General features: G+C 42.7%; 1 protein-coding gene across 1 annotated transcript; it reads left to right on the plus strand.

Annotated features, from left to right (window-relative positions):
* The first annotated feature begins 1423 nt into the window (after nucleotides 1-1423).
* Nucleotides 1424-14290, plus strand: ENC1 (ectodermal-neural cortex 1). Its single transcript, XM_033163745.1, has 3 exons — nucleotides 1424-1695; nucleotides 8571-10372; nucleotides 14228-14290. Exon 2 carries the CDS (start codon nucleotides 8583-8585, stop codon nucleotides 10350-10352), a length of 1770 nt encoding a protein of 589 aa, XP_033019636.1. The 5' UTR covers nucleotides 1424-1695; nucleotides 8571-8582; the 3' UTR covers nucleotides 10353-10372; nucleotides 14228-14290.
* Nucleotides 14291-23763: the final 9473 nt, after the last annotated feature.

The raw sequence follows: 23763 nt of genomic DNA on the forward strand, positions 1-23763 counted from the left end.
AACTCTTCAAAACTGCAGCAGCAGCACATATCACCTTCCCATACGGATGAGATTGTAACATGATAACATAAGACGATCCCTGCTGGATCCGGCCACCTAGTCCAGCATCCTGGGGATTGTCCACACCCAGCCAGGGGCGTTCCGAGGGGGGGGGGGCGGTCCACTCCGGGTGCCATTCCAAAGGGGGGATGACACAAAATGCCAATCCCCAATTGGCGACACCCCCCGGGGCACGCACCGCTCACCCCCATGGGCGGTGCACCATGCCCCACGGGCGGTGCGCCACACCCCCAAGATGTACGCCACGCTTCTGTGCACACCTGAACATGTGGCTTTGCACCTGCCTGTCTCATTAATACAGGGACGTCCACATGATGTCCTCCCCATCCCAGTGTTGTCCCATATCTTTTCCCCTTTAAATGCAGATTTTCAAGCTTTGAAAAGTCAGAAATGGCCATCTTGTGTAGTGCAGTGTTTTTCAACCACTGTTCCGCGGCACACTAGTGTGCCGCGAGATGTTGCCTGGTGTGCCGTGGGAAAAATTGAAAAATTACTTTATATATAGTCAATATAGGCACAGAGTTAATTTTTTTAAACATTTTCTAATGGTGGTGTGCCTCGTGATTTTTTTCATGAAACAAGTGTGCCTTTGCCCAAAAAAGGTTGAAAAACACTGGTGTAGTGCATTTTTGGGGGAGTACTCAAGTACGCAGTACCCACACCTTCCCATGTTAAAAGTGTGAGGCTTATTGTAACAACTTCATGGTGATTACTGGCACTTAAAAAAAAAAAAGCACGGGGGACCCACATTTAAAGGGCAGAAAGGTCCTGGACAACACTGGGATGGGGAAGTTTCCCTGAGCGCTGCTCTCCTCGCTTGTGATTCCTGGTCTTGCAGCTTCCCACAGAATCTCCCGGGAACATGCGGGTTTTTTCATGAATTACCTTTGGCATAAATTACTTAACATAAATTTACTCTAGAATTGGGTGCCTTTGCCTCAGCTTTCTATATTTGTTATTGACTAACGCTGAATATCACACACACACACACACACACACACACACACACACTGAGACGCCCTTGAGAGTTTTGCGCCTTCATTTTGCATGCAGCGACCACGAGCGCAGCTGGCAGGAAAGCGCCTCGGGAGCCCGGCCAGCAACGCTGCTCCCGGCTTCCCCACACACCGCCGGCCCCCAACGGGACACCCTGCCTACGCCTCCAGGAGCCTCCCGGCGGCCTGGCTTCCCTCCCCGCCCCCTGCGTGTCACAGGCGCTCTTTGCATAGGCGGCGCTCCCCGCCGGCAGCCCCCTTTATAGGCTCTCCCCTCGCGCCAGCCGAGGCCAGAGCAGGAGCGCGAGGCGAAGCAGGCAGTGCGCCGCAGCCCCACCTCCTTTCGCCTCCTCCTCCTCCTCTTTTTCCTCCTCCTCCTGCTGCTGCTCCTGCAGCAAGCGCCGCCGCCAGCGTCTCCCTCAGACGCTCTGAGGCAGCTGCCCGGGCAGGAGTGGCGCGGCGTCCCTTACCTTGGAAGAGCGAGGACAGCCTCTCCTGGCTCGGGAGCAGGCGGCTGAAGAACCGAGAAAGGCGCCGGCGGAACCTGGGGCGAGGAAGGACCGGCCTCGTATCCATGCCGTGAGCTGCCCCGGTCTCGGAAGGCTGGACGGACTGGAGCGTCCCCGAGGAAACGCCGGCTGTAAGTTTCTCTCCAGCCTCTTCCTGCGACCTGTTGCGTCGCGCGAGGGTTGCTGGTGCCCGGAGCGGCGCGCGCCGGGTCAATCAATGGATTGGGGGGTGGCGGCGGCGGGGGCGGGGGCGGCGGGGGGGGGAACGGACGACGTTCCACCTTCTGCCCGGCAAGCCCTTCCGAATTCAGACGGACGTGCCTAGGATTTGCAGCTTTCAGCCCTGTGACCCACGTTTGCGTTCAGCACCAGGGCGAAGGTTTGCTGCAACGCGCGCTTTTTTGAGCATGCACAGAGGGCACCGCCGAGTCAGCACCCAGAAGCAGCAATATCCACGAGTGTGGGATGGAGGGATAGTGTATGAGACGGGATAGTGAAGGAGTGTGTGTGTCGCAAAGTAAAACTTGAAAGTAGGATCGAGGCCCCCGCCCCCTATACTGTAGTTCGCTTTTTGAAATGCAGCTCTCTCTCGTGTGTGTGTGATGCGCCTGGGGTTTTGTTCCGAGGGGACAATTGTTTATACAGCCCAGAGAAAGGGAGCCGGGTTGCAGACAGGGCACGTTTCTGCCTTTCCGTCCCACAGGAAGAGGGAAGGTCAGAGGGTGTGCTGCTGCTTGCTTCCTTCCTCTCTCTTCCGAGAGATGGCTCTGGCTTTTCTCTCTCTCCCCCCTCCCTTCCTAGCTCCACTTCAAAGCGGAGGGAAGTGTGAGGCAGCCGTTGACAGAGCTTTTGTATTTTGTAGAGACGCACATGGCGCGCTGCTCTTCCAGGCAGCTGCTGAATGGGCACGTTAGGCGAGGAAGACGGCTCTACATGTTTAACATTTCAGTCGTCATAATCAAGAAGTATTTTGATCGGCGGAACCGCAAACTAACAACGTGATCCATTGAAACATGAAACCTCCCCCTTAATCTCTCTCTCTCTCTCTCCAAATCACTGGGAAATTTGAAGTGTCTTATTTCAATAATAAGAGAGGCGAAGGCGTGTGTGTTCTATATAATTTTATGAAGCTGGGATTTTGTCCACTATGCTCAAGTTTTCTGAAATAAAGAAAACTTAAAAATAAAGGATATTCGGTATCTGTATCAAGTTTATTGCTTATAGCCAAAGGCTGCTGCAATGTGTACAATGTCATTCAGTAAAATATATGTATACAAATTTGGTACAAAACTTAGAACATTTACATTATCAAAACATGACCTAATCAGCACAAAGCTATGGCAAGACTTAAATATACTAATTAAAACATTAAACAATAAAATTTATATACTAAAATCATCACGTGGCCACTGATATTTTAAAAGAAATATTAAAAATAAAGGATATTGGGAAATCCTGGTTATCACACTTGTGGTCACTATGGAGGGAGTCTTTTAAAAAGTGTGTGTGTGTGTGTGTGTGTGTGTGTGTGTATATATATATATATACACACACACACCTATACTTTGAATATTTTAAACCCAATGCAAAATATTATCTGAACAATAACGTCCTGTGCTGGTTCAAGAAAGCTGGTTCATCTGTTTTTGCATCACTGCGTTTATTGCTACCCTGATAAGATGATACAATAGTGACAGGTATTTGTATGAACCGTTGAACTGTGGCTATGCATTTCTGTTTACCAGAAAAGGATTAATATTTTGCACTGATGAGGTCTTTGTGAACCAAAATCAGTTTATTTAACAATATAATGGAATATTTTCCCAACCATACATAAGTACATGTGATAAAGAATGATGAACTGTATCAGTATTTGCTTATTGTTATTATTATTTATTAAATTTATATACTGCCCTACACCCGCAGTTCTCCAGGCAGTTCACAGTAACTTGAGTCCACCCCTCATGCAGCTCCTTTGAAGTTTGAGAGAGGGCTGAACACAGGAAGCAAAAGAAGATTTTAGCCTTAGGGTATTTTCTTTTTCATTGGGTAAGGTATTATTGCTGCATATGAAAAACAGAAAGTTAGTAAGGGGATACCCTTATTGGATCAGCTGCTTGGAGCAAGGTGTGTGCAGGTCTTTAGTTTTTCCAGATTTCATCCTAACACCAAAGAACTCTGTGAGACTTTCAGCTAGACTGTGTTTACCAGTGTGTGTTTCTTAAAAGTTACTCAGGAATAAACACTCAGCTGAATTATTGAATAGTCACTGGAGATAGCATTTCAATAACATGTTTTGTCTCTACCTGTCTCTACTCTTAATCTGTTCTCTGCTCATTTGCTCATTGATTTGGCCAAGACTCCCAGTTGTCACAGTTTCTCTTTGGAGACTATATGGAGCCTCCCTGTTCAGTGGCACTATATCTGTGAATAACAGGTGTGTGGGTGTGTGGGTTTGTGAAACAATGAATAGGCAATAGCCATTTGGCATCATGACTTGCTTGTGAGATTTCAGAATCAACTGAATGCTATGTAGTTTGTAGGCTGGTGCTGGAAACAGACCAGACTAGATTTGTCTGGTCCAGCAAAGTATTTCTTGCATTCTAGAAAGCTTTAAGAATGAGGAGCATGAGCCATCAGTCAGTTGTGTAGTTGCTTTGATATGCTTCCTACTGAATTCCTAATAATGCAGCAGTGTTTCAGTATGAGATGCACTATGTGCAGATTACATGTTAATTTTATTGTGGGGGGGTTGCCTCATCTTTTTTGTTCAGTGTCTTTGCCAAGCTGTTTTAGCTAAAATATTTGTGGCTTGCGTAATCTGCAGCAACAAAGGAGCAAAGTGTTTCAACTGATAACTTTGAATGCAATACGACTTATTCTAGTGGACTGTAGGACACCCCCATATGTCCAGATAAGCAGAAGTTCATAGAAATAGATGAGTTGAGATGGAGCCATATGAGAGAGAACCAGTTAGCCATAAGGTCATACTTTTTGCAATGGGGTTCTGCTGCATTCTTAGAACCCTCTGTAATGAAATTGTATTAAAAAGCATTAGAATATTTATTTAGGCATTATTTCAAAAATAACAGTGATACTCTTGTATCAGTGTATTTTGAGTTATTGTTAGAAGTGTATAAGGAAGTGAGCATAAGGAAGTTGTGTGCTTTTTAAAAAAAAAAAATCCAGGTTTACTTGTTCTGCTCAGAATTCTTCTGAAATTGCAGTTTTATTACTTTTCGGATTCACAAAAGCTTGACACAGCACCCCTTTACAAGGGCATGGATTGCTGAAAAACCATACTGGCAGGTGACCTTCAGCAATCTGTACCGATGGGCTCTTTCCTGCTTTTGTTCCGTTTATGCAAATGCCCTCAGATTACAAATTGTTAATCTCTGTTTAGAGGAATTTTTTAATTTGAGACATTACCTTGGTTTACCTTTAGGCTTTTAACGTACATGTTAAGGACCTCCTCTTACGTGATGCTGTATAGCCACACCTTGGGGAGACTTGACTTACAAGTACTACATGGAACCAGACCTGCTGCAGCTTCAAGTATTCCTTTTTGTATTTTAAGATTGCATTACTGTTACTGAGCTGGTTTGCATGGCACAGTACGCAAAACCTTGTTTTTAGCAGGAGCACGTGAATGGTGCCAGCTCTCGCAGCTGCTTTGCTCCTTCCTTATCCCCTTCGCTCCTGTGCTGGCACTGAATTAAGCCCGGGTTTCGCAAGGTGTGGTGAGCTCTCTCATCACTAACCAGAAGCCGTAGCCATGGTTTGCTTTTTTGCAAGAGCAAAAGGGACAGAGGAGGAGCCAAGTGACTACTCTCTGTGAACATTTGTGTCCGCTCACTAAACCAAGGTTTGGCTTAGTGTGTCATGCGAACCAGGTCACCGTGTGTTAAGCCACAGACTTTCTGTCTTCCTGCCAAGGACTACGTTTAGGAAGGTTTGATCCGTTTATAAACTTCTATGTGGGTAGAGTAGTAGGTCTGCCTAGAGTTTGTTTCACAAGCACGAAGGATCCTATCTGCCGAGGTCAAGTCAATATTATTTGTAGGATCAGATTTGGTAACTTTCTTACTTACCTAATCTGAGCAGGTATCTCCGATTTCTTAGGCTTCTTTTTCTCATGGTTTCTGCTGGTGACATAAATCTGGATTCAGATCATAATGATTTTCTGCAGTAGGCTGATTGAGGAATGGATTCCTTGTAGATGTATGATGCCAACTGAGTTCAGTGGCTAGGCCTTAGAGGTTTTGGGGGATTCTTCCATCTGGCAGTAGTAAATTATAAATACTAAGGAAAAACTAGGCTAGTTGCACAGTACGTATTAGGTTCCAGCTGCAAGTTTTCACTTGATGATTCTAACTCATGGGGTGATAACATCATCTAACTTTCCGGTAGGTATACCGGGGACTCCTTGAGGCAACGAGGTAAATGGTAATCCAAGATTAGTTTTTGGGGCTTCTGAATGCCAGGTTAATGTATGATTGTTTGTCAGATAATTTGCTTAGCTGTAAGAGCTAATAACAATTTTATTCACTGTGTCTAATTTGATATATATGGTGAGACAACACAATCTTAAACGTTTTTACTCTGAAGTAGAATCAGTGTGGTTTACTCCATGGTAACTGTGCTTAGGATTGCAGCTTGAGTTTGCATTTTCTTTTTAATTGCTCACACTGTACCATGTTAGTGGAGAAATGTGAAACATTAGGCTCAGCATGCAGATTACGCGGCTGCTTTGCAAAATGTATCTCAGAAATTCACTTGCAGTGCTGTTCATTCCATACGAAGGCCACAAATCCAGGTAATAAAAGGATTGCTGCATATTTCACCATCAAGGTATGCCACATCTGTAATGCTGACTGAGGTGTGCCGACTGTACATTGTGGTGACCCATTGATGGATTTCCCATCAAACTGAGGCTTTATTTCCCAAATCAAAGATAACTTCGTTCTGAGTAAATATTATTAAGATTGGGCTGCAAAGCTTGAAAAGGTTCTAGTCTCATAGCAATTTCCACAAGTGCTTCGCAGGGAGCAGCACCTGTACTACAGAGGCTTCAAAAGCTAGAATGACAGCCAACACCTTCTCCATCATCTGATATCAAATAAGGAAAACCTGCAGAGCAATCCAAACCCCTGATCTGCCACGTTGAAGGAGGTTTGGATGCAGCGGAGGTGTACCCCCCCACCAGCAGAGGAGCCCCCACTAGCAAAGAACACCCCCAGTACACCTACCCAAGTGGCAGGCCGGTTGACTTGGTGGTGGTGTCATCTCGATGGGAAGACTGTGGGCCCAATCTGGACCTCTTCACTGTCCTAGCCTGACCTCCCATTTTGCGCCCTAGTTGGTGTGTCCAGTAGGGCTGTGGTGGTGCCGTTGCTCCATGAAGACCCACTGTTACTGGCCAGAGGTTAGAGATCTCAACTAAATACTCAAATATGAGTTGGTTGGTGGGCTGTTTCCTCCCCTGTAGCGGCTCTTTGCCTTTTCTCAAGGGCACTGTGCTTCTGATCAAGCATTGTGGACATACTGTATTATGAAACATACTGTACCTACTTTCCCTGAGCTTTATGTATGTCTAGGGTATGGTCACGTACAGTGCTTTTTTTCAATAAAAATAGGTGCAGGTACTCGCCAAAGTTGTTAAAGTAAGTGCCACACACTTTAACAACAAGGAGAGGTGCCGGTACAGCGTACTCTTGAGTGCCCCCTGGAAAAAAAGTCACTGGCAGCATCCTTTCAGGTGTCCTTTCATATCTGACTCATCACCTAGCTGCAGATTAATGAATAGTTCAGCTTCTCTTTCTTCTGTTGACACTTTCTGCTTGGGTGACAGGCTTAGTCTTGTGGGAAAGTTTCGTGGAGGTCATGCAAATTATAACTTTCTGTTCTCCAGACTTCCTTCACTCCTACCTCTGGACTGTGAAGACTTACTTAGGCTCTTATTCTGTGGGCTGTGGTTGTTTCTATGAAACTTGAATCAGAGCTGGTCTGACCTGCACAGCAAGTAGACCCAACCCCACTGGACTTTAAACTCAGTTATGAGTGAGAGAACTTTTTGCTGTGGTGTGTTAAATCTTCCTCTCCTACCTGTGTTCTCTTGGTGCCCCAAAGCACCCTCTATCTCTTGTGTCTTCCTAATGGGACAAAAAGTCTTGACTTGAACCTGGAACCATTAATAAAGGCCTATCAGGCTGCAAGGCTCTACAGTATTTTGTTAGGGTGCTGGCTTATAGTTCCCTCTTGCCATGGCCTTGTATCCCTTCTCACTAAATCTGAACTTACATGCGCAAGGACATAACTCAATTGAGATTAATGCAATAGTTTTTGCTCTCAAAATTGAAGGATACTCCAGAACTCGGGCTCTATTTTGTTTTAGCATATTATTAAATCACAGTGCTTTCCAGCTTAGAATATCTATTACTCATAACAGAAAGTAAAATATGCTAGGCATGGTCTCTGTCTTTCCTTTTACATACCTTTTTGGTGTGTTTGGAACGGTTGTGTGAGGATAGTATCTTAATGAGTTTCATTTGTAGCTGTTGGTGCTCCAAGCAGTATTTTTACATTCCTGAATGTAGTGTGTCTTGTTGCTCATCCTGCTATGATTCAAAGCACAACAATGTTTTAAATATGTGTATGTGCATATTTGGTGAATCAGCTGCTGTGTGCTGGGGAGGTGTGACAAAAATCAGAGCTGTCTCTTCCCCCCCCCCCTTTTCTGAGTTACAGTGCCAACATATATTGCCATGAAAGTAGGATATCTAGTTTGCCAATATAAACCTGCTATCTTGAGCAACAATTTTCAGAATATGCCAGTTAAGAAATTTGTATCAGAAAAACACAAACAGGCTCAGTAGTCTGTGTCTTCAGCTTCTGTTTAGCATTGCTCAGAATTCAGTTACATTTTGCAAGATGTGGGTGGTGGAGGAAGACAGAATATCATCATCATTGTTATCTCCTAAAACTTAACTGTATTTTTTATGTTTAGGTGTGGAAGAAAATGTCAGTCAGCATGCATGAGAATCGCAAATCTAGAGCCAGCACTGGCTCCATAAACATATATCTGTTCCACAAATCTTCATATGCTGATAGCGTTCTCACTCATCTAAACCTTCTGCGCCAACAACGTCTTTTTACGGATGTGCTTCTTCATGCTGGAAGCAAGTCATTCCCTTGCCATAGAGCTGTCTTAGCTGCTTGCAGTCGATACTTTGAAGCCATGTTCAGTGGAGGACTCAAGGAGAGCCAAGCCAGTGAAGTCAACTTCCATAATTCCATCCACCCAGAGGTTCTAGAACTTCTCCTGGACTATGCATACTCCTCAAGGGTCATCATCAATGAAGAAAATGCGGAGTCTCTTCTGGAGGCTGGAGACATGTTGGAGTTTCAAGACATCAGAGATGCTTGTGCAGAATTCCTGGAGAAAAATCTTCATCCTACTAACTGTCTCGGCATGCTGCTTCTGTCTGATGCTCACCAGTGTACCAAACTCTATGAACTCTCTTGGAGGATGTGCCTTAGCAACTTCCAGGCTATCAGCAAAAGCGAAGATTTTCTCCAGCTCCCAAAAGACATGGTTGTGCAGCTCCTGTCTAGTGAAGAATTGGAGACTGAAGATGAGCGTCTGGTGTATGAGTCTGCCATGAATTGGATTAACTATGATCTGAACAAACGCTACTGTTATCTACCAGAACTGTTGCAGACTGTGAGACTGGCTCTTTTGCCAGCCATCTATCTGATGGAGAATGTGGCTACCGAGGAGCTTATCACCAAGCAGAGGAAGAGCAAAGAGATTGTTGAAGAAGCAATAAGGTGCAAGTTGAAGATTTTGCAGAACGATGGTGTAGTCACCAGTTTGTGTGCGAGGCCTCGAAAAACTGGCCATGCCCTATTTCTTTTAGGAGGACAAACCTTTATGTGTGACAAGTTGTACCTGGTTGACCAAAAAGCAAAGGAGATCATCCCAAAAGCTGACATCCCAAGCCCAAGGAAAGAGTTCAGTGCATGCGCTATCGGCTGTAAAGTCTACATTACAGGTGGCCGGGGATCTGAAAATGGCGTCTCTAAAGATGTTTGGGTGTATGATACACTTCATGAAGAGTGGTCCAAGGCTGCTCCCATGCTAGTAGCTCGGTTTGGTCATGGTTCTGCTGAACTCAAACATTGTCTATATGTTGTTGGAGGGCACACAGCAGCCACTGGTTGCCTCCCAGCTTCTCCTTCAGTATCCTTAAAGCAAGTAGAACAGTATGATCCTGTGACCAACAAATGGACAATGGTTGCTCCACTTCGAGAAGGAGTAAGCAATGCAGCTGTAGTCAGTGCAAAGCTGAAGCTGTTTGCCTTTGGCGGTACCAGTGTCAGCCATGATAAGCTACCCAAAGTTCAGTGTTACGACCTTTGCGAAAACAGATGGACAGTACCAGCCACCTGCCCCCAGCCATGGCGATACACAGCTGCAGCTGTTCTGGGCAACCAGATCTTTATTATGGGTGGAGATACTGAATTCTCCGCGTGCTCGGCTTATAAATTCAACAGTGAAACTTACCAGTGGACTAAAGTGGGAGATGTTACAGCTAAGAGAATGAGCTGCCACGCAGTAGCGTCGGGAAACAAGCTGTATGTTGTTGGGGGATATTTTGGCATCCAGAGATGCAAGACGCTAGATTGCTATGACCCCACTCTAGATGTATGGAACAGCATAACCACAGTGCCCTACTCCCTAATTCCCACTGCATTTGTGAGCACATGGAAGCATCTCCCTTCTTAACTGCATGTGTGCCTGTACAGGTAAGAAACCACACCTGCAAGTTACAAGTTGCTATGTATCTTACCCATAACCTCAGGAGATTCAAATGTTGATTATAATGCTTTTTGTTAGTGGAATAGGAGACAGAAAAGGCTTGTGTCATTCAGCCAATGCCATATGTTGACAGAATCAGGAATAGAACCCCACTTTCTTAATTAAACCTCACTGGCTTGCAATATAAGATCAGCTTGCGCAAGGTGTTTTGTTCAGCACTGTGAGCAGTCCTAATTGTCCCCAGCTATGCAATTGTGTGGGCAATATAATGATGGACTAGTCAATCATAGATAACAACCATTAGTAATTCATGGCACAAGAATTGCTTTTGGGTGTGTTTATGATTATTTGCTTCACATGTTATCTTCCTTTGTGTGAGTACCGGTATGTACTCGAGGGTAGTTGGGGACTGCTTGCACATAGATATAGAAATGAAAATATCCAAACTTTCCCCCCCGATACTGGATAGCATTGTCTGAACTACATGAAATTTAGCTTATTCATGAACTTATCTACTAGATTCCTGTCACAACTCCTGTTAACTGCTTTACTAACTACACTATCTGGAAGTAAGTTAAATTGACTAATTGCAGGGAAATATATTTGCAATTGCAGAGCAAGCAGGATAGTTGTTGACCTTAAAGTATAAATAGGCAACTATCATCTGTTTGCATGGACTACATTTTTCGAAAATACATTTGGTATGCAACATCAAAGGGAAAAGCTGTGGGCTTAGGTAGTTGAACTTGGTGGAAACAGGACTATTTATAACATTTAAGTAGAAAGCTTCTGCTTTTGAAGGAAAAAAAGAGTTTAGCTCCTGTGCCCAATGGTAAATCACGTTGACCTTATGCTTAAAAGAAGACATGCCACTTGGTTCAAGTAATAATTTGGTCTGCAAACTCAGAGCGTTCCAAAGCCCATAAATTCTACTTTATAGTTTAGTGCAGCGGCCCAAGTTCTCACCTGATGATGTAGGCAGGTGCATTGCTGGTGACTTCAACAGAATGGCATCTCCTTACAAGCAACTCTGAATTTCAACTTGGTCATGCAGGTGCTTGTACTGTTCTCTTCTTGCTGGTTTAAACATTTCCCTCCCCCTCCTGATTTTTTCCCCCCAATTTTGAAATGCCAGTGAAGCTTCCTCAAACATAGCCTTTTCGTAACAGTTAACCTCCTATTACCTGTCTTTTGCTGTTCCAAACTGGTAAAACACATTTTAAGGTAAATTTTGCAATCCTAAACACACTTGCTTGGAAATCTGTGCCCTTAGAACTCAGAGGGGCTTACTTCTAGGTTAACTTGTACTTCAGGCCCAAGTGTGTGTGTTTTTCCTTTTTCCCTGGGATGTGTGCAGCCCAATCCAATTCATAGCTGACTGTTGCCTTTAAAACAATCATTAAAAAAAAAAAGCAACCCACTAGACTTGTGTATTAACTAGTAGTCAGGCTATTCCAATGTAAGTAGTCTGAGAAATGCAGTTCATGCTACAAGATGCTTGCACTGTATTTTCTTCCAACGTTTGGAAGCTGCATAATAGGCCTGTAAAGCCAGCCAGGTTGTAAATACTCTTTGAGATTCTTTCCTTGTGAAGGTTACAATTGGTGGGTAGATTAAAAGGAAATAGCTAAGTGGTTTTTGCAATAAAAGTTGGACAAACTATTGCCTTTGTAACATAGTAAATAGCAAACAAGCAGAGCCATTAGACATACAATAAAAACTACAGTATTGCAAATTGGGCCACCAAAGTGTAGAAACACCAGCCAATATGGTTGCAGGATCACAGCCTTAATTCCAAAGAACTCATGGCAGGGAACCTGCAAGCTTGAGGTTCTCAACCATTGGCTTATAGATGCTCTCAGACCATTCATTGATATCACTTGTATTTGAGAATAACCTGCATGCCAAAGACGATAGTTGTGACTGTCCCCTGACTAAAACAGTTAAGCAAAATAACAACAATAGCAACAGCAGCAACAACAACAACAACAACAAAAATCACATCAACCTTCCTAGAGTGCAATAGTGATTCTTCATATCACGCTGTTTTAGCGGCCATGGATATGATCATCTTGCGAGTAACAAATCCTTCAATCCGAATTGTCCCCAGAGACAGTGATGCGGTCTTTCAAGATTTCCCCGAATTGTTCTAAAAATAACAACCGTAATAAAACGAATGGGCATCGTGTACATAATCAGAGGACTGTCCTTTCATGTTAGCAAGGGCACAGAGCAAATTTGCTTGCTGTGCTGCCCATCTCGGATGTCTGCTCTCCCATACACACCACAGACACAAAGCCATTCCTTAGCTTCTGTAATGCATTAAGATAACTGTAGAGCTCAGTCTCTAGGGCTGCATATACATCCAGCAAATAGATCTCTTCTCTTCTTCTTTTTTTACTGTCTCCTGCTGCTTTCTCAGTGGGAGGGAGGGATAGAAAGGAAATTACTTCTGATTGCGCTCTGTTTTCATGGTGTTGTGTGGCCCCAGCCTGACAGCAGTTAGGAAGATCTTAAGTGTGCTTTGTCTCTTCTCTCAGACTTGCAGGCTCTTGAGCAGGGGACCCTATCCCCCCCCCCCCCCACAAAAAATGTGAATACTGGTTTCAGTGGCTGGAGTGGAAGTTGAGGGGTGGGAGGGTGGGGAATGACACACCAGGCACAAGAATGTGTAGAAGACTCTGATCAGCAGGAAACATTTCAAAAATAATGAAGGGGCTGTGTCTTTAATCTGCAAGAGGCGATGAGCTAGGGCTGCAGATTTATCCTGAATGCACTCTAGTACAGGTTCTAGTACAGTGCTTTTAGTTTAAGGTTGACTTGAGCTTTCAGTAACACACATGTACATTCAAATCAGTCGCACCAAGTTAACTGGAGCAGTTCTGCAATTACCCCAGCGGAAATCCCATCAAACTTTGCCTCATACATTCTGGCAGAGCTATTAATTGCTACTTTAAAAACCAGCGTGGTGCCTGGTTTGAGAACTGGCTCTGAGCATAATAATGAAGTGAGAAGGTGGAGTCTGGACGCCAAAAAACGGCAGCGTCCAAAGCCAATATTCTGCACTGCATAATCAACGCACGGGGGGGTGGGGGGGTTGGGGTGGGGGGAAGGCTTCAGTGCAGAGGCATTGAAGCATACTACATTGTCACATGACAAAGCACAGCAAAGCAGAGTTCTGACATAATGAATAGCAGAAACGTTTTAAATAAGGGGATTAATATGTCTGCCATTCATATGCTGAATCAATTCTATTCAGGATTCTCCATGGTTAACAGAGGGCATTGGTTAGAGATTTTCTTTCTTTCCAACAGGCTGGGTCCCCCCCCCCCCCTTTTTCTCTCCTTGGCTAGTTTGATTTGGCTCATGACCAAAATGACTGTCTTGCTACTTCTGCCAGCAACTTTGCATTACATGAATTTTTATTCTGTCTCTGCCACATTATCTGTTCGTGCAGCTCACTGGAGAGTTCCATACTGGATCAATCCATCAAATTGAACCGCCCCCCCCCACCGTTTTACTTATATTAAACAGAAACCTTTGCTGTGAATGCTCTCAGAAGAAGGAGTGCTTAACAGTGCAATCCTATACTTGTTTACTCGGATATAAGACTCATTAAGCTGAATGGGACTTACTCCCAGGTAAATTTGCATAGGTTTGCGGCCTAACTGGAGTCTATATAACTTTGATATTTGTAGTCTGTGAGCTATCGGCTGCTGGTTATTGGACAAGTTCTAAAAAAGGCGCCAGCATTTTCTATAAACTAGGCCTGACATTGAAAGTCTTATGGTATGTTGTTTCATCGAATCCCTCTAAACTTTCTTCCTTTTTCTTTCTTTTAGTTTGTTCCATTATTTGGTGAAGAAATGTTGGAACTGTGGAGAAGCAGCTTTAATGAAGAAGAAAAAACCCTGTTCCTTTTTATTTTGAGTTTGAAGAAAATATTCTGCACCTTCTAAATTCTTAAAAAGCTGGAAATGAAGGAATGGGAGGGAGAATATTGTCTTCAGTATATCAGCACATAGTTTAACTATGAGTGAATGAACCTATGATCTGATCCCTGTGTTAGTAATTGTGGATTAATGTCAAGTTTAATCAGCCCTTCAAAGCGGGGGGAAGCTGAACTTTTCAGAGCTGCACAGCACAGCACAAACCCTCAATTTTCATGGGCCAGGTCTGGAGCAGCAAGATGTCTTTGTGAATGAAGGTGCAGCTGTATCCCCTGCCACAGGGAAGTGCTTGTTCTCTTAGGCAGTGCCTGGAGCATCCGTTCAAATTGCTGAGCTGCATTGTTGTAGCTGCAGCGAGTGACCTTCTACTTGCTAAGGAGCAGCACACCTATTAAAAAAGAGAGAGAAGAGGGTTGTTGTTGTTTTGCAGCATTTTGTGGGCGAAGGGGAATAACTCATTTTCCCCACTCCCCACGCATTTGATTTCCTCTTGTATTTATTAATTACAACTGTCCTACTCTTAAATTGTTACTTGTTGTAAATATAGCTATTTATTGTTCAGTGCTTGCATGCGGAGGAAACGATGCCCACAGTTGTCTTTTAAGGGCTTATGTGAATCGTTTGTTTTGCACATTCTGTGGTCTCGTGACTTGCTGTGCTGCACAAGAAGAAAAAGTGCTGAGTAATATTTGGGGAGAGGAGAAATGAGGTAAAGAGTCAGAAATTGAAGGATTACCAGGTAGCATCTTAAATTACACGTATACTGAAGGAGGAAGCCATGGAGGTCACTTTCTCAGGCCACTGGTTTCCCTGTTACACTTGATTTCACTAGCGTTACCTTTTTTTTTTTTAAGGAACTAATGTGGAAGTAGCCACTGTCACTTAACAGTTTTCTTCTTGTGCAGCCTCATCGCTACTGGAAAAGGGGTGTGTGTGTGGAAAGCCCCTGCAGAATTAATTTACACAGAGCCCTGTTCATGGCATTATCCAACATTTTATTTTGTTTATTTATTTATTTAAAGTTAGCTGGTGGGATGTCTACTATGGACCCACTTCCTCCAACCGTGAGAAGTATTTTTGATTCACAAAGCAAAATAAAGAAGATGGGGAAGAGTTTTTATTTTATTTTTATTTTGCCTTTTCTTTATTTTTTTAAAATTAACACCGACTTTTTGTCCATCCCCTTTTGAATTTAAATTGTACACACACATACACCATCAGTGTCTTACAAGGTTTGGCATGATTGTTAGGATGACAAAGGAGAAATGTTGCTCAAACATTGGTTTAATAATAATTCCTTCATTAATTAGCAAGTTAAGCTTTCAAATGCATACTATCTGGAAGCATCACATAGGATCCCGATCAAAGTCCCATCCCCTGGAATTTATTTTTTTAGTTCTTACTTTCAAGCCTGATCATTCCATTCTTGGTTTGTTTGTTTGTTTTACACTTTGTGTCTTTGCCAGACTTTTAGTTGTGCTATCCATGAGAATCGGTGCAGCTCAACCAGCGTAAAGCTGCCAGTCCTCATCGTGGTTGGTTGTCTTGTCTTAATGTTGTATAAGCAAAATTACTTTAAAATGCATGCATGCATGCCTAAAAGGAATTATGATGATGATGATGATGCCTGCCTGCATAATGATGATGTAGCTCAACTCTTCACACTCTTTACCATATGGGAAAAACACAGTAATCTTACACTGCATTCCTATGGGTGCTTACACAGAAGTAAACCCACACTGCATTACGTGGGGCTTACTTCTTAGTAAGTATGTTTAGGATGGCATTATCAGTCTTAAGACCTCTTCTCATGCTGCCATAGGCTAATTCTGCAGACTCAGTTATGTGCATTTCTTATGTGTTCCTATTTGCTTTAATGAGAAATGCGTGTGTGTGCAGTTTTGCAAATAGCGAGTAGTGGTTCTTAGCATGGGTAGCCAGAATGGTTTTTTTTAGAAACTCTGAACAGTATGCACCATAAAGTTTGATTTGCAGACCACTGTTTTGATTTGCATTTTTTTGACCAGCTTTGACGTTTTCAGGTATTACAGCTGTATCAAGGGAGGCTGTTTGAGTGGATTCTAGAACAAAACTCCTTTCAAACTTTGATTCAAATGTACCGAGTGCCTGGGGTGGAGGAAAAATGAAAGTATTCCTAAACACCATCGATAATTTTTCAGTGAAGTCTAGTGTATTGGTTATTGAGGGCCAGTGCCCTCAGGGCAGCTGCACTGGAGTGCAGTAGGAGTGGTGATGGGATTTGCTGCAGGTCACTCTTTGCTCTAGAAAGAGCTGTTGGCATTTGCTGTTTGTTGGTTTAAGAATCGCTGCTGAAGTTGGCTCTGAAAAGGATTTTTCTACACAGCAACAACATACAGTAAAATGCCAGTAAGTTTAGTAAGAAATTGTGAAAGATGGGAAACCCTCTTCCAAGTTATGCAAGTTACAGGTAGGTAGCCGTGTTGGTCTGCCATAGTTGAAACAAACAAACAAAAAAATTCCTTCCAGTAGCACCTTAGAGACCAACTAAGTTTGTTATTGGTATGAGCTTTCGTGTGCATGTACACGAAGAAGTGTGTATCTGAAGAAGAAGTGCATGCACAGAAAGCTCATACCAATAACAAACTTAGTTGGTCTCTTAAGGTGCTACTGGAAGGATTTTTTTTTTTCATTTTTCATTTTTTTCTTTATGCAAGGGTTGTCTCTCACTTTCGGTTTGGAGGTGTCCTTGCCCTTCCATAAAATAAAAAGTAACCTGTAAAGCCTTGCCGAACTGTAATAATGTTTTTGCATTCACTTAACACAGGCATGCATTACTCCCAAGGTGTTTTGAGTAAATGGCCCAAAACCCTTTGTTTAGGGAAGTGACGGAATCCTGTCTGCAGCAGCTCTCTATAACTGTTTAGCTTATGACACAGATCTGTTTTGTAATACCATCCAATTTCCTGAAGCGCCCGAAGTCTCCACAGTTGTATTTCAAAGCAGTGGTTTGCTTTCAAGTCCTTGGATTTAATTCCTGGGCCTAGGTTGAAGAAAACAAAAAACCAGGGTGGCCCCTAGCCCTGCAGGCAAATATTTTGGGTTCCTGTTGTTTGAATAGACGTGGGAATCCTGGCTTACTACTTGGCGATTCCAGTCCGAAAAACACCCTACACTTCTGAGAGAAATGCAATTCACACCAGAGTACACACAAAAACCTTGGCATAAGAAGAGAAAAGTTCTTATTTTGTGGGCTGGTTGCTGTGGAAACGCGGAACAAAGGACAGCCTACCACTTCTGGTATAATTGTGTAGGCCCTTTTTTCTAGGCCTGACACCTGTCTGAATAAGAGTGATTAGAGCTGAATAGTGTCCCTTGTCTGACAATTGAAGATGCGGTTCACGTACAAAAAAATGGGGGGGGGAGGGGGGAAGGAAAGCTGTACCGGTGAAGAAGTAAAATATCTATGTTGTCTCTTTATTTGCTACTACATTTTGAGGTTTTGTAAAACTGCATTTTTTTTTCACAATGTGAAACTGAAGGTCAATAAATTATTAGAGATTTTCTCTTCAATGAACAAGTTCTCCTGAGGTTTTATTTCCCTAGCAGAAATGTTTCGGTCCATTTAGACTCTCACCTTAACAAAAAAAACAGGGCATCTCCAACAAGGAGCTTGCCGATTTCCTTTAAATGTCTGCTTCAGTTACACTTGGAATGCTCCCCTTTGTCCTGTCCTGTCACTCTTGCTATGAACTAGCTCTGAAAGTTCAACAGCTAAAATGACAGGAGCTTTAAGACAGCTCTGTGGACAGGAAATGCAAGAGTTTGTAAAAATCCCCCTGCCCCATAGCTCTTGAAGCATGGCTTAGTGACTGATATTACTTCAGAAGGAAATTATGCAAGTCAAATCCTGCAGTATTATTCCTGAGGGGGAGAAGGGAAAAAAGATAATGTGGGTTTCTACAAAATGCATGCCTTTTAGTTTTTAATGTGTCATAAATAATGTTGAGTTTCCTATTTCCTTAGCACTCATCAGTTCCCAATCGGGGATGGGCCCCTTTCTGATCATTGGCTCTTCTGCAAATCCATTCTTTTTTACATTGTTTTATATATTCATGCAAGCACACAGGTAAAACTACAAAAAGAATTCTGATGCCATCATGGGATAATCTGCTCAGGAAATGGCAAAGTCAGCGTTAGGACATAGTAGGCTAATCTTGATGTAATCATATAGATGTGGTTGTTGATTTTTTACAGTGGGGTGGGGGTAGATAAGACATAAAGGAACAGAAAGCTGTGATAAACTGCATGCACTGCAATATGTTAAAAATTTTGAAATAATAAACTAAGCTGTGGTAAATTCTGAAAGCCTTGGTGGCAGTGCAGAAGTAAGAGACCATGAAATTCAAAACACTAAAGTCCAGGGAGAAATTTGGATGAGTTGAACTTCAAAAGCATTCTTAGTCTTGTGGTTAACTAACTGAAATCCAGTCGAAGATAGGCATGTTTTGAGTCCCAATGTCTTAATTTATTTCTGAATGAAATTTTATGTAGTTCAAATATACTTAATTTTGGATGGAAAGTTACTTAATTTTGGTTAGGGAGGCCTTTGGGATTTATTTATTTTTAGATTAAAGAAGGGAGATCAACTCTTTTTGTTTAAAACAACAACAAACCAACAAAAAACAATGTTCAGGTTCTCAGGAATCATAAATGTGATCACATGAACATTTGAAGAGCTAATGATTGCACACTGAAACATGCAGAGTATTCTAATGTTACAGGAGGCTCCTATTTTAAGCCTTCTGAGGTGCAATTTCCTTCCTTCACATACCGGTATTTCTACATATGAGTTTTTATTATTAATAAATTATTACTATTTATTAAATTGTATACTGCCACTCATCCGTAGCTCTCAGGGTGGTTCGCAGCATAAAAATACATGCTAAATACACAGAATGTATAATAAAAACAAGAACAAAACAAGCCAATAGCCTCCCTCCCCCTCCCATAAACATATTTAAAATTTTATAGGATGCTAGTTGGCTAAAGGTCTGGTTGAAGAGGAGCATTTTTGCTTGGTGCCTAAAGGTGTATAATGAAGGCACCAGGCGAACCTCCCTGGGGAAAGTATTCCACAAATGGGGAGCTATGCAGAAAAGGTCCATTCTTGTGTTGCCACCCAACAAGACATTACCAAAGACCATGTTATAGGTCATAGCCAGCGTTCTGAGTTGTGCCCAGAAATGGACTGGCAACCAGTGTAGCTGTTGCAACTTGGGAATCACATGCTCCTTATAACTGGTCCGGGTCAAGGGCTTGATGGCAGCAATGTGTTGTGCCAAACAGAACAGAAGTAACATCAAAAGCAAGCCAAGGCCAATCCTTGGGTCAATGTACAATGGGGGCATACTTCATCCCTAGGCCAGGGGTGGCTACCTTCACTACAGGGTAACCCTCTTGATGCCCACTTGCCAGCAGTGGGCATGGCCAAAGCAAAACCACTGGTGCCAATGAAGTCTTTCCTTCTAAGCCTAACTGGAGCACAGGGGAGGGGGGGAATTTTCATTGTGATCATGGTGACGATGGAGAGGGTTAAACCTACCTTCTCAGATGCTGTGTTACCAATGAAGATTGTCTTGCCCCAATGCCTGTAATTAAATAAGGAAGACAACAACATGATTGCAGGCTCCACAGTTAGCACTGTATGGAGCTAGGCCCTCCGACTTAGGGATGGGCCAACTTGTTGGTTCAGTTCTCTACATTTCTGCAGCAATTTGCAAATGTTACTTAAAATAATCTTCATGAAAACTCACCAGCATTTTGGTGTGAATTTCTCTTAGTAAACACATTTTTGTATGCAGCTTTGACAAATATACACATTTCTGCGAGCAGTTTCCCTTCCCCCCAATATTATTGTATGTTATTTCACTAATATATGGATTTATATGCACACTTTACAATACTATGTCCATTTTTTGTACACATCACTTGGCTGGGCAGCTGCATCGCAAAATCAGGGAAGTGCAAAATTTAAAGGATTACTATCTGTGTTTAATTCAGAAAGGATGAATTAGGTAAGCTCACCTTTAAATTTCTCCTCCTTCCCAACCTCAGACTGTCTTAGAATCATAGAATTGTAGAGCTGGAAGGGACCCTGTACTGAATCAACTCCCTGGTCCACATTGTACTATCTATTTTGACTGATACATACAGTCCTCCAAGGTCTCAGACACAAGACCTTTCCTACCCTGCCAACAGGCATCTGGCAAGGATTGAATTGATGCCCTTCTACATGCGAAGCATGCATGTGCCACCTGAGTTAAGCACACGAAGCTCCCTTTGTAAAAATGCAAAAGATTCCATGTGCCTCAGCGCCTAAAATGTGCATATTGACAACAATGCCATCTGTCTTGTATGTGACTTCCATAACAGTTCACAAATGGAGAGCACCCTTTTCGGTTGGAGACCACATAGAAATGTGTATAAGACGCGACCAGGCATTATAATGTGTTTGGTTAAGTAAATTACAGGCCCCTTATAATCAGGTTTGGACTACGCTTTTGAACTAACAGTGCTTGGAGAACCTCGAGGAACTAATTTAGGCAAAATTTTCTCCCCTATGCTACTTTCCTCCGTTGCCTTAGCAACCATAATCTTTATCTCTGAAGAGGTGGGGAGCAGTGAAAGAAGGAAAGCAGGAGAAACTGCAGCAAAGACTCTTGCTAATCCTCTTCTTATGCCATCAGATTTCAGCTGCTATTGTTTTACACTCACTAGTTACTGGGGAATGTCCTCTGAGATGGTGTACTGATGCTACATGGCTTTTGTTTGATGCTTTGATTTCACAGAAAAATCTCACTGCTGGCTTCACGCTGGGTGATATATTTCAGTGGAATTATACAATCCAACACATAAATGATCATCGTTATCCCAGCTGTTGCACCGCCAGTCAGAAGAGCTGGAAGGTTTTTGCAAGAACACGTGGAAAGCTCTGTGTAGTTGTGATGGTCAGTTGCGAAAGCTGGCACGGTCAGGCAGCTCCTGAGGACAGTGAATGGATGGAAATTTGAGGGATCTCCATGTGATGCTTGCTTGGGGCACCAAAGAAGTAGGGAGTAGAGTAGAGTTGCTAAGCTGGTTGGATGGTGTCTTCTATGCCTCCTTCTGGCAACTCTTGCAGCCAAGGTGGTGCCAAACATATTCCTCTGCTTTCCAGCGAGGCCAAGAAGGAGGTATTGTCGTCTGGGCAGCCCAGGACCTCACTTTTGCTAACACAACAAAAACAACGCAGGCACAGTGATTCTCCAGTGGTTTGACTTTACCCCTAGAAGCACACTCCATTGTCTCTCAAGACAGATGGATGTCAACATTATTATATTAATTTATTTATTATAATGATCATTATTACTGTTACCTGAACAGGTCCTGCAGCAGCAGCAGGCCAAGTTGGAGGGCTGCTATTTTGGGGGTTAGCAGAGCACAGCATCCTCCTACCGCCCTTCCTTCTGTTCTTCACCTGTTTGTTTTTATCCTTTCATCCATCCATCCTCTGGCTGCTTTGGCTTTCCCTTCTCTTTACTCTTCCTCAATTTCCCTTATCTCCATTCACTTCCTTGTTCCCTCCCATCAATCTCAACCTTTTCATCTTTTCCCTACTAATTTTTCCTCTCCACCTTCCACCTTTTCCTTTTCCCACCCTTCAACTCCATCTCTCACATACACCCCACTTCTTTCAAGATACCATTCCTTCCACACTTCTAACCAACCAAACTGTAATGGTGCTTATTCTGTCCCACCACCCGCTAACAGTCACATTAAGAATGCATGGTTTTGATTGGCTTAGGTAGGGTGCAGAGAGAGAGAGAGAGAGCATTTAAATAAAGGCTTTCCTGTTGATTTAATTATTTATTTGCCCCCTCCAAAAAAGGAGGGTGGAATTTAGTGGGGCAACCCCCAGCACCCCCTGTGTGCCTGATATAGGAACCTACAGACAGCAGTACTGTTGCAAGTTTGCAATACTACCTGGCAGAATATTGTGACTTTAGATAACGAAAGATATAAGCCTCTATAAGTAGTGCTTGGTAAGTGATGGAATATAATTCTGGCTTTTCATTTTCAAGCATTTTCAAGTTTCCATATTAATTTATTCCCTCCCTCCAATATTTTTTTAAATAAAATTTTAAATAAATAGCAAGATCCAAGTAAACAGCTGCCTGAGGGCGGTATAAATTCGTGCAACAAAATTCCTTCAAATGTCATTCCTCCAGTGCATATGTCAAACACCTACAGAGAATGACTGTGGATTCTGCTAGGCACAAACCCATTAAATTTCTGCACATCATGTACCCTTATCATGGCAATGGAAACTAGCAAAAAACCCAGAACAGTTCTTTAGCTATTTTTCCAGTTTTAGTGGGAATCCAGGGGTTGATTCACATTTTACTTGTCAGCAGTGACAATTGTGTCTACTCTTGAGGGACCTCTGCAATTGGTCATAGGTCCAGGCCCATTGAGTATATTGAGTGTTAGAATTATATGTGTGCATCCTCTACACATTTTATGGTGTCCACCATGGCAGACATTGGTGGCTACTATATAAAGTGTGCATTGGCACTCCAATATTTCAACACTTTTTCTGGTCAGCTTTCAGATACTACTTTTACCCTCTCATACTACAGTGGCAAATAATTCCGCTGCATCCTGTACTATAGGTCGTGAAATATCATTTCAACCTGAGGGCATTTGGTGTTGGAACACTTAGACATACATACTATTTATTTATTTCCTATTACTTATACCCTACTTTAGAAAGACATTCAAAATAATGAACAAAGCAAGCAATAAAAACAGTTAGAAATTGTAAAATTACAGTTAGTATGTGCCACTGATTATTGGCCTTATAGCAGAGAGCTACAAGCCATAAGCCTGTAATACATAGAGAAACATGAAGATTGGTTTCAGGCGCACAAAAAGCTGAACTGCTTATGGGAGGGACATCTTCATTCAGCTACTTTAGAACATGGAAGTTTGATAATTATATAACAAGACCTGAGAGTGAGACTTGACTCCTGTTTCTAGAACCTGTATGAGGTTTAAAGCTCAAAGTGATAATTTCCCCCTTCCCTCACAGAATTTGGACTGCATGTATTCTGTCAGTTTTGTGTCTTAAGCAGTTAGAATGTTCACAAACATTTTATGCCACTGTATCAATTAGTGTCAGGGCCTTTACTGCCAGAAGAGCGATAAACTGACACTACTGGATGGCAAACAGTCAAATTTCAATCCAAAGAGGAACTTCAAAAGACAAGAAAATGTCCTGGTATGGAAAGACATTACCAATAAGGACAAGTAGCTATGCACTGTTTTCTTTTTCTTTTTAAAGAGTGGCATGCATTTTATTAAACACTCTCCCTCTTGATTATGTTCTTGTTTGCATCAGAGTTCAG

The sequence above is a fragment of the Lacerta agilis genome, chromosome 11 (assembly GCF_009819535.1).
Source record: "Lacerta agilis isolate rLacAgi1 chromosome 11, rLacAgi1.pri, whole genome shotgun sequence".
Taxonomy (NCBI): Eukaryota; Metazoa; Chordata; class Lepidosauria; order Squamata; family Lacertidae; genus Lacerta; species Lacerta agilis.